At 31.1% G+C, this 10,174-nt stretch overlaps 1 protein-coding gene across 1 annotated transcript; it reads right to left on the reverse strand.

The window, feature by feature from the left end:
- Window positions 1-606: 606 nt before the first annotated feature.
- Window positions 607-8,756, reverse strand: LOC140439308 (uncharacterized). The gene is made up of 3 exons (XM_072529144.1): window positions 8,432-8,756; window positions 7,081-7,531; window positions 607-1,492 (listed from the first exon to the last, which is right to left on the reverse strand). Exons 1-3 carry the CDS (start codon window positions 8,546-8,548, stop codon window positions 753-755), a joined length of 1,308 nt encoding a protein of 435 aa, XP_072385245.1. The 5' UTR covers window positions 8,549-8,756; the 3' UTR covers window positions 607-752.
- Window positions 8,757-10,174: the final 1,418 nt, after the last annotated feature.

Genomic DNA, 10,174 nt, shown 5'->3' on the forward strand with positions numbered 1-10,174 from the left:
TTTCCTGAACCAGGCTATCTTAATTTACCTATCCCCAAGATGTCTATTTTGAGTGGTCAAGTCTAAATATAATGGGGTGGTTATTATATTGCCTTCTAATCGCAGTAATACAACCATTTAACTGCCCCAGCCATGCTTGTGGCAGTCCAGTTTAAATCCGATCGAGGATCAAGTCCTCTGCGCATTGAGCTGATACTGATGATCGCTGCTGCCCTTGACCAGAGAGTGATAGGAAATAAGTAACTAAATTTTGGAAAGATAGAGTGAATCAGTAAAAAACACAATACTTGTACATTGGGAACTTAACAGGAGACCTGATCATAGATGAGAATACTGTAATTAATGCTTGTAGGGAGTACCTACACATATTTAGATACAACGATTACCCATAGAAAATTCAAACTCGAAAAATACCCAACGAAAAATATGAAAGTCTAAACAACTATTATTGAACAAATTAATAGGAGATTGGAACGACACAGGAGAACGGAAATTAGGAACCGGAAGGTGTAAGACGCTATGAAAACCGGATGAAAAAAAAGTTTTTTTCTATTTTTAAATCCGTTCGACATTTTTAATTTGTATCTGGGAAATCAAATAAACCTAAACTATCAAATAATGTTTATATTACCACAAAATTTTATTTGTTGTAAATATTTCGTTTGTGAAGATGCTGCACACATAAATAATATAAGAAAGTAAAAATATTAAATCAGAATCCTTATTGCACACAAAACTAACTAAAAATGATTTTAAGTATCTTGTTCCGTTTCTGCTTCTATATGATGGATTTCCCTAAGATGGTTTGTCAAATATTCATCTCCAACAAAATTTTCTGAACAAATTTCACACTTCTTAGTTTCGTGTAACCTTTCATGTATACTCAAAGCGTAATTTGTAGCGAAACCTTTCTCGCAAGTTTTACAAAAGAATTCCTTAGCTTCCTCTATCCCATGTTTCGATTTCAAATGAGATCGTAATGAAACTCTCTGTTTGAAACCTTCTGAACAATGTTGACAGACAAAGGGTTTCTCATTGGTATGTTTCCTTTTATGGGTATTTAAAGCATATCTAGATGAAAAGCCAGTACCACAATATTCACACACATAAGGTCTCAGTTTTTCGTGTGTCATTCGAACATGTTTTAATAAAGCGCCGTTGGTAAAGAAAGGTTTTCCGCAAGTAGTGCATTTAAAATTCTTTAGACCCATATGAGCCTTTTTCTTATGCAACAAGAATCTATATTTCATTCGAAAACCTTTACCACATTCTTCACAAACGTACTGTTCAGCATTATGTTTGTGATAATGAAAGATGTGACATCTTAAACTCTCAAAATTTTTGCACGTAGCTCCACATAAAGAACATTTCGATGGACCTGCTGTATGCATCAACACATGTTTCTTCATATTGTCGGATCTAATTAAACGGCCGCAAATATCACACTTTCTTTTTTCGTGTTTTCTGTTGTGCATAGTGAATGTACGCCTATCTAAAAGGAAAAGAAAACATAATTATAATGGAGAATGTTTTATAGCGTTGCAAACACTGAAACAGGCATCAATCACAACGGGTCAAATAAGAAGCAAAGTTGAAACAATTAGTTATTTTCGCATGGGGCCACGATACACTTATACTGGTATGCTCACGCGAAGAGAGAGCGAATGAATAGTGAGTCTATTACTCTCACACTTTGATGTCACGGCGAAGCAACTTAAAGATAATATAATGGTTTATGTTTAATTTGCCTAAAATAAGATAAAGAAAGCATTGAAATTACTAGTTTAAAGTTAAATTTATTAATTAATATAATGAGATACAGATATTAATATAATGATATAATACAGATAATATGTGTTATGTATATTAAATTTGGCAGTTCTTCTGGTATGATTATTAAAATTTTTGATAAGCGGCAACACTGGTAGACTGCCTATGTATGAAATAATAATTGCTGTTGCAGTTTGCAGTTGCATCTCAGTTGGTCATCCGCTGTTATCGCAGTGGGGTTTAAAAATATTTGAAAGTTGTTTAAAACTTTTTTAAAGTGTTTTCGTGTCAGATATATTTAACAGGTAAGTAATATTTGCTATTTAGTCATTTTTGCTACCTTTAATGACACGATTGTATTTTAAAACATTGTTCAAAATCAAAATAATTTTTTTAGTATGGGAAAAATTGCAGACTTGTCTCCAGGGAAAATTAGAGAAATAAAAACGATGTTACTGCACTCTACACTTTCCCAAAGAGTAATAGCAACTACTGCAGGTTTTTCAAAGTTTCAAAGAAAAAAATAAATGGTTTTACTAACAGAACTCATTGTTTTTGTGACCTTAGTACCACATTCTTTTATACAAAAAATAGATGCAAGCCATAAAGCCAACAACTTGCTAATAAAATTCAGTTAAACTAGAAAATTAAGAAATTATCTTACTTCCCTAATAATTTGGCCACCCACTGTATGTATGAACACCAATTTTTTTAGTCAAAAAAACCATTTAAAGTAGAAAATACAAAAATATATGTAGCGTCCCTAATAATTTGGCCACCCACTGTATACAAAAATAAATATATAAAAAATGAATGACTAAACGCGAACTGAAAAGACGATTTTCGTTTATGTTCTGAATAAAAAAGAAAACAAATGTGTATCATTATAAATTACAGATATTAAAATTTTACAGAGTTAGTTTAAAAAATAGGAAAGTTACAGAGAAAAACGCACAATGCATAATATTTGCCCTTTACTCAAATGGATGATTACCCTAAACTTATTACTACGTATTTCATTTACATCTTGCAATTCGTCAATTTTGACATTTTTTTTTCCAATTTTCTCTTGCAGTTTGGGAAGCTAATTTTTTTATTAAGATGTTTAACCTAATATATTATGTAGGTGTTCTGCTTAAACGATAAACTACTTCATACGGTATAGCATTATTTTTTTCTAATTTCGCCATGGTCCTAGCAGTCTTAAATAAATTGGTGTCATGTGATAATGAAGACCCATGCATGCATTGAATGAAATTCTTGATCCAATATTTGTGCAGCAAAAAGTAGTCGTCGTTAGGATTTAATAAGCCACCTCTTGAAATAAATTGTATCCAATCCGGCATGCCAGTAACGTTTATGTTAACTGTATATTTCAAAGCATCTTGGTTAATTTTTTATCGTTGGAAAAATCACTTACCGATAATTCAGGATAATGTGGTTCAATAAATGTATATGGCATTAACATTTCCTCTTCTTCTTTTTCTTGTACATTATTAGAATGTTGTCTTGAGCTTCCCAGTATATGTATTTTGTGTTTGGCAATTAGTATTTTCAATTTCATTATCTTGATGTTCGTCTAGTGGTTTTACCAAACACTCTTCTCCGTGTTTAAATTTTCTGTAAATACAGCTGCTGAGTTTTTACCTAGTATGTACCACCTCAGTCGATACATAAAATCTAGGGAATGAGGATGGTCATTACTGGTCCCCATTCCCCTAATGTAACAGAAGAAAAAGTTTTCAATTAGGTCCTGGTTCAGCCATTATGTTAAAATATAATCCACTTTATAATTGACACAAAGATAATCATATAATTGATCCAGAGATCTATTTGTTAGCTATATACCCTTTTGGAATGAGATAACGGATGTGTGTTTTTCTACAGTTATAGTACCAATTATTCTTGATACTTGATCTGTCAATAATTGTTTCTGGTTTTCCAAATCTGTTCCAAAAGCATTTAATTTTGATCGTGAATTAAGTAAGTCGAACCAATTATTTATTAATAATATAAATTCTGAAACCTTTTCGCAAGGCACATTGGGAACTGGGAACCATTCAATTCAAAATGGTATTTCGTAATTTTATGCGCTATTGAGAGTTTCGTTGTATAAATTTCACTAAACAAGTTTTGTCAATCAATGTATCGTCTAACCAAAACCCACTGTCCAACAAATGATTCCTTAAAAGTTTCATAAGATGGGGTACATCAGCAAAAAAAATATTTTCAACACATCATTCCATGGGTGCTTAATGAAGCATTATTTGACCAGAATGACATATTGCCCGTGCCTATGTCGCTTACGATACCAACAACCATAAATTCAGCATCATAAAGTTTTGAAATTAGGTCATGCAAAATATATTTCGTCATTCGTGTATTAAACTTATAAAAAACAGGTTGTTTCCAATGACCAGTTAACCCTCGTGATATCACAGTTTGGCACGTTTTATGTGGGCCTATTTTTCTCTCTTCTTTTTTTTTCAATGTCTATTCTCTTAGAAATGTATATTTTGTGGACTGTTTGTAAATCTGGTGACATATTTTCCATCAATGTAATGACATCTTTTAAACATCCCGGAGTTAACGAAAAAGTGGACGCCCAATTTCGCAGCGTAGACATTGAAGGTAAAGGGAATCCACGCGACCTTCAGTACCGACAACCTTTGGGGCTGAAGCTACGTAACGAAATCGCGAATGCTATATCTTTTGGCGCCCATCGTTTTTCTTTACTTCCAGAACTTAATAGGTCTTCAATTTGACCAGGAGTAAAAATCTTTCTCAGCATTATGTTCATATGAGTATATCTTGCATTAATATCGTTTATTTCATTCAATACATTTGTATTTTGGGTTTCCAGTATGGCATTTTATTTTCATTACTAAAATGAGTAAAATAAATTATAAAAAAAATTACATCACAAACAAAAAAACATTACCTGTCAATCCTAGGAGTATTTACGATAACATCTGCTCCAGGATAGTTTTCTGGAATGGAAACAATATTTTCTGTCATTGTAACATTGCTTTCTGTTAACAGCTCGTCGTTATTTATACAAATATTACTGTCAAAAACGTTTTCGAATATGAGTGAGAGACTACTATCTTCATTTTCACTATATCTTCTTCTTTTCGCTAGACGTGTTGACCTTTCAGAATCATTGTTGGTGGGTTGTTGTATGCCTGGAAGATTTATTGTAGATACAGCATCAACTTTAAGGTTCCTAATACTTGGCGGCATAAAATTTGAAAAATATCTTTGTTTTGTGGATATTTCAAAACAATTTTAATCGAAATGTGTTGAACAGATGCAAGCTGTAGGGTATTTAAAATATTATGTTATATATTATTTGCTTATATTTAAGTTTATGCAAATACAACATAATTATCTCCTTACATGTTTATGCGTTATCGAGAAATTATTTTGGTACAAACTTTTTCTCTTTATGCAAATTTTTTTTACACACTATTAATATTGTAACGGAATAGCCGATCTCCGATGCGTAGTACGTGTCACAATTCTTAGAAGGATAAATCTAGAATATTCAAGTGTTGACACTTCAATAGCGCCCGTCTTCGATGCGCTTTCAACGAGAAGAATAGAGGTGGACTATTCCAGAATATTCTAGTACATAATAACTTGTATATATAAGTAGCTCAGACATTAGCTAAGTTTAGTTGATAAGATATTTTCGTGCTGTAAACTTATAAATATATATATATATATATATATATATATATATATATATATATATATATATATATATATATATATATATATATATATATATATATATATATATATATATATATATATATATATATATATATATATAAATTAGAGCCGCTCGTTTTATTTAAAATGGTATATTACAATATAAAGAGATATTTACAATTTTTTAAATTTATTTCATCTTGTCGTCGGCATGCAATCATCCATTGTTTCAAGACGACTCTTCGTTTTTTGATGGGAATGGAAAGTAATGTATGTCAGTCCCTTTTTCAGTCAGTTTTTTTTTTTATTATAATTGCCACATTCAAAAACGGTACACCCAGGCATAAATATAATTATTTGGTTTTATATAAAAACGTAAATTTTAAATAAATCACCGGCGAATTACTATATCTAACTGTTAACAAAAGCCGCGAATCGCTGTATAATGTGTTTCGCGCGTTATTTTTGCTTCGCCGTAACGACTGCGCAAAGCTGATGCGTTTAGGATTTTGATCTAGCATACCAGTGTAAGTGTATCGTGAATGAGGGGGGGGGCTAAATTATGTTTATGGTATTGTTTTGGGTGAGACCAGACTTGTTATGGACTGACGGAAACCATATACTGTACCATAGTGAGATGTATTATCCGGGAGTACAATACCAAATAGTAGCTTTTGGCTTACATTTTCTTTTCATGCAATGAGACATTCATCCGCATGTGATGCATTATTCAGAAATATCAACAATTAATTGGCCTAAATGATCACAACATTGAATGAATATTCTAGATAGAATTACATATTTACAAATGACTGACATGAGTGAGAGTTGTTCTAATTAAAATAAGTGAGGATTTTGTAATTATTACAAAATAAAAATTAACCACAAATGTAATTGGAACTACTGTTTTTCACACTTTGGGCCTCCATTGTGGAGGTCATTTTCAAAATACAAACTTGCAAATACAGTGAAACCTGAGTAGCCCCGAATATGTATATGAGTAAAATGAAATCCTGTGTATGATAGAAATTTTGGATTATAATCTAAAGAATTTAACCTCAGTAATCCTAAATTAAGCCAATTCATTTTAATTCATTTCTGTGGAAAAGAAACTACAAATACAACCCTGATGATGTCAATTTACAAGGTTTCACTGCAAATACATATCTACTTATATTGTATACATATTCTTAGAGAGAGATATGTATTGGGTGGACATAAAGTTGTCAACTGGAGTCTTTTAGTCCACATGTTGTTCTTGTTGGTAAATAACAAAGTGTCCTCACTGTTCCCATCATTATAGATGAGCATAACATTTTCTTGGCTTACAACTTTTAGAAATTAGAATAGCTAATTTTAATTAGGAAGAAATAAACAAAATGTACCTGGAATTTGTAAATGAAAAAAAAATTAGATAATCTGAACCTAACAGAGCCCCAAATCAAAAGGTTAGGACACACTGAATTAGAATATGATAAGAAACAATTTTCCAGTTATCAATAAAATTAGTAATAATGAAAACAAAGACAAACAATGACACAACTAAAGACTAAAAAAGCTCTAGGGTAAAAATAAATTAAACCAATGAATTACCTGAAAAATTTAAATTGCATGTTTCACATGTGAATGTAGTAATCTTAATATGCTTCTGGACTTTATAAAGTGTATTTTGAACATTGTGATCTAGTGTTTGCTCTTCTTCGTTATTTGTATTTAGTTGCTCTAGTTCTGTTTCTACTGTAGTTATACTTTCATCATTTGAATCTTCATTGGAATTCTCAACTACTTCTATCTTAGGTTGGATTTGATTTTGTTTTATTATTATTTCTTCTTTAGGAACTACCTCGTTAGTTTGTTTTGATACTGAAGCTTTAGCTTCATTAATAAAAGGGGTTATTTTTTGAAATATTGCTCTCTTCTGTTTTAAAGCTGCTACTAATAATTCATGTGCCTTTATAATACGTTTTTTGATTATCAGAGCTGTCTGAACTTCTTCTATGCATTTTATACAACTATATTTTGGTAAACCATCTTCTTCATGTACCTTTAATATAAAATATTGTATGGATTCCTTAGTTTATGAAAAAAAGAAAATTTTAATTAAAAAAATAGATACTGAAAATTCTGACAAGAAAACAAAGTATTTATATGGATGTTCAGAAAGTAAATGTGCGGAAACCACCTCATTCTAACAAACCCTTTACATTTACAAATAGATATATTGGATATATCTATTTAGATAGATAACACAACAGCTAAGTTGATGTCAACTACTTAGTACATTAAAGATAAGCTTTAAGCTAGTACTATTCCCATTGTAGTAATACATATTTATCCTACAAGATATGTGACCCTGATGTAAAGCTAAATAGTTCAAAGACTATAGCTTTGGTAAGTTATAGGTGAGTGTATGGTCCTATGTTACCAAATGATGTCAAACAGCTTAGTAATTTATAATTGATGTTAAACTGTAGGTCCCATATTGTACAATTGATGATACATGACATTGTAGCATTATGCAGATTTTACAAATAATATTAAAAACTTCTATCCACACTTGTCACAAAAGAGAGATAAAGATGTTTTAATCTAAATCAAAACAATATAATATATGCTTTGAAAGGAACAGAAGCAGGAGACAATATAAGTAGCAAGGCAATAGACAAAAGAGTCCCAATTGGACATATTGTAAATTCTCCCCCATATGCTCACATCTGAGAGGAGCAGTTACGAAATCATAGTGGAAATTAGACATGCCAGTGAAGGAAATTCGAATTTAATATTGATATGACCAAATATATAAATATACAAGACATGAATTTAGGGAAATTGCCCTGCATAAGTTTAAGAGTAAAGAGAGTATGAATGAATTAGATGGATTGGGTTAATTCAATTTAACTTGACATGACATGAAATAAAGACTAATTCTTTCAAAACAATTTACCTTTATTGATGTTAGTGTATCTAACATTCTGGGAAAATCTCCACTAAATATCTTAACTCTACTTGGAGTTTTATTTAAACATAATCTGCATCGATATAGCGCCACAGATGTATTCATTTTGATTAATCCCTTAAAACTTAAGATCGATTTTCTTCATAAAACATTATGTTAATCTCTAAAAACAAATATTTGTGTGATATAAAAACAGCACTTAATCTTGTTCTACCAAAAAGTGCACTACAATGATAATAGCAAAGAATATAAGCGCTATATTCTTTGATAATAGCAAAAATAGGTTAAGTTTTCTGTTGTGTACATATATTTATCCATTGTTGCCACATTTATACGATTGAAATATAAACCTAGAATGTCGACGATTTTTTACTTAGACAATAAAAAGACTATTTCATGGTCATTGAAGGTTTTTATTGTTAAATGGAGTAGAAATATACAATATTATTGTTGATAAATACACAGAATAGATAGGTCTTGAAGAACTAATACATTCTATTTCTTATATAAAAAAAAATTAAGAACTGCCTTCTTCGTCCTTGGACAATTCAATCAAGTATGTATTGTGGTGTTATGTTCTTTACAGACTGGCTGATTACAAGTCAGACATTCTATTGTCGTGGTTCTATTTTTTTCCTCCCTAGACCCATCTGCCTTTAGTTTTGTCCGTATTAGGTATATTCTTCTGGTTGTTCTATTTCTGGCTTGAATCTGCGAAGAAATTGTTTGATATCTAAGAATGTATTAAGCTCTATTTGTCAGATGCGGTTTCATAAGAAGCATCTCAAAATTTTTCAGGAATACCCTGTCACAGAATAAATAACAATCAGAATGCCCACTCTCAGATGCCGCCTTTGAAGTGTATCAGCACGCGATCGCCATATTTTAAACGGAAACATAGACTCGAATTGAGAAATTTGTGACAAGCTAAGTACGATAGAACTGCAATTTAAATTTTTTGGAGATTAATAATTTATTAAATTTGAAATAATTTAATCTATTCTTTAACTAAAAGTACGAATAAAATAGTGCAAATTATGTCTATGGTTGCCGTAAATAAATTAAACCGGGTTAATTTTTCTATGTATATCAGATAAAATTTCACTGAACAGCACTGGTTCCGTTTAAAACATGGCTGATTCCGTCTGCGCGTACTTATCTTGACAAGCAAGTGGGCATTCTAATTGTTTATTATTCTGTGACCCTGTGATTTGCAAAGTCAACAACAGAGCGAGATGCATTGAATACGATGTTTGAATTTGGACCAGCAATATTTAGCATGTTAAAAAAATTATCGTATGGAACGCTTTTGTACAATGCATTTTTCGTGCATTTGGTGGACTGGACGAAAGATTATTATTTTTCGGTCAGGATATTATCTTATTTAAAACCGCTCACATAAAATTTCATATAATTATTACCGGAAACAAGTGAAATTTCAAACAATGTTACGAGCCCCTTCCCATATCGGTTGGCCCACCTATGGAATTTGCAGTTTAAGTCGATTACCATAAACAAATTATACTCTGCATGTTTTTATAAGTTTCCATATTAATTAATATGGCATTTTTATTAATATTTATTAAAAACATAACCCTTATGATTTTTTTATTTATTTTCAACAATAAAAAAAAATCACTAAACCCTGGCCACAGAATAATAAACAATCAGAATGCCCACTCACATGTCAAGATAAGTGCGCGCAGACCGAATCAGCCATATTTTAAACAA

The sequence above is a fragment of the Diabrotica undecimpunctata genome, chromosome 4, assembly GCF_040954645.1.
Source record: "Diabrotica undecimpunctata isolate CICGRU chromosome 4, icDiaUnde3, whole genome shotgun sequence".
NCBI lineage: Eukaryota > Metazoa > Arthropoda > Insecta > Coleoptera > Chrysomelidae > Diabrotica > Diabrotica undecimpunctata.

What these genes read in the sequence shown, in the direction of transcription:
- LOC140439308 (XM_072529144.1), bottom strand. Translation starts at nt 8,548, where the DNA reads ATGAATACATCTGTGGCGCTATATCGATGCAGATTATGTTTAAATAAA. An exon ending in ATACACTAACATCAATAAAG is followed by an intron (nt 7,532 to 8,431) that starts GTAAATTGTTTT and finishes TTTATATTAAAG; the next exon opens with GTACATGAAGAAGATGGTTT. An exon ending in ATGCAATTTAAATTTTTCAG is followed by an intron (nt 1,493 to 7,080) that starts GTAATTCATTGG and finishes TTTTCCTTTTAG; the next exon opens with ATAGGCGTACATTCACTATG.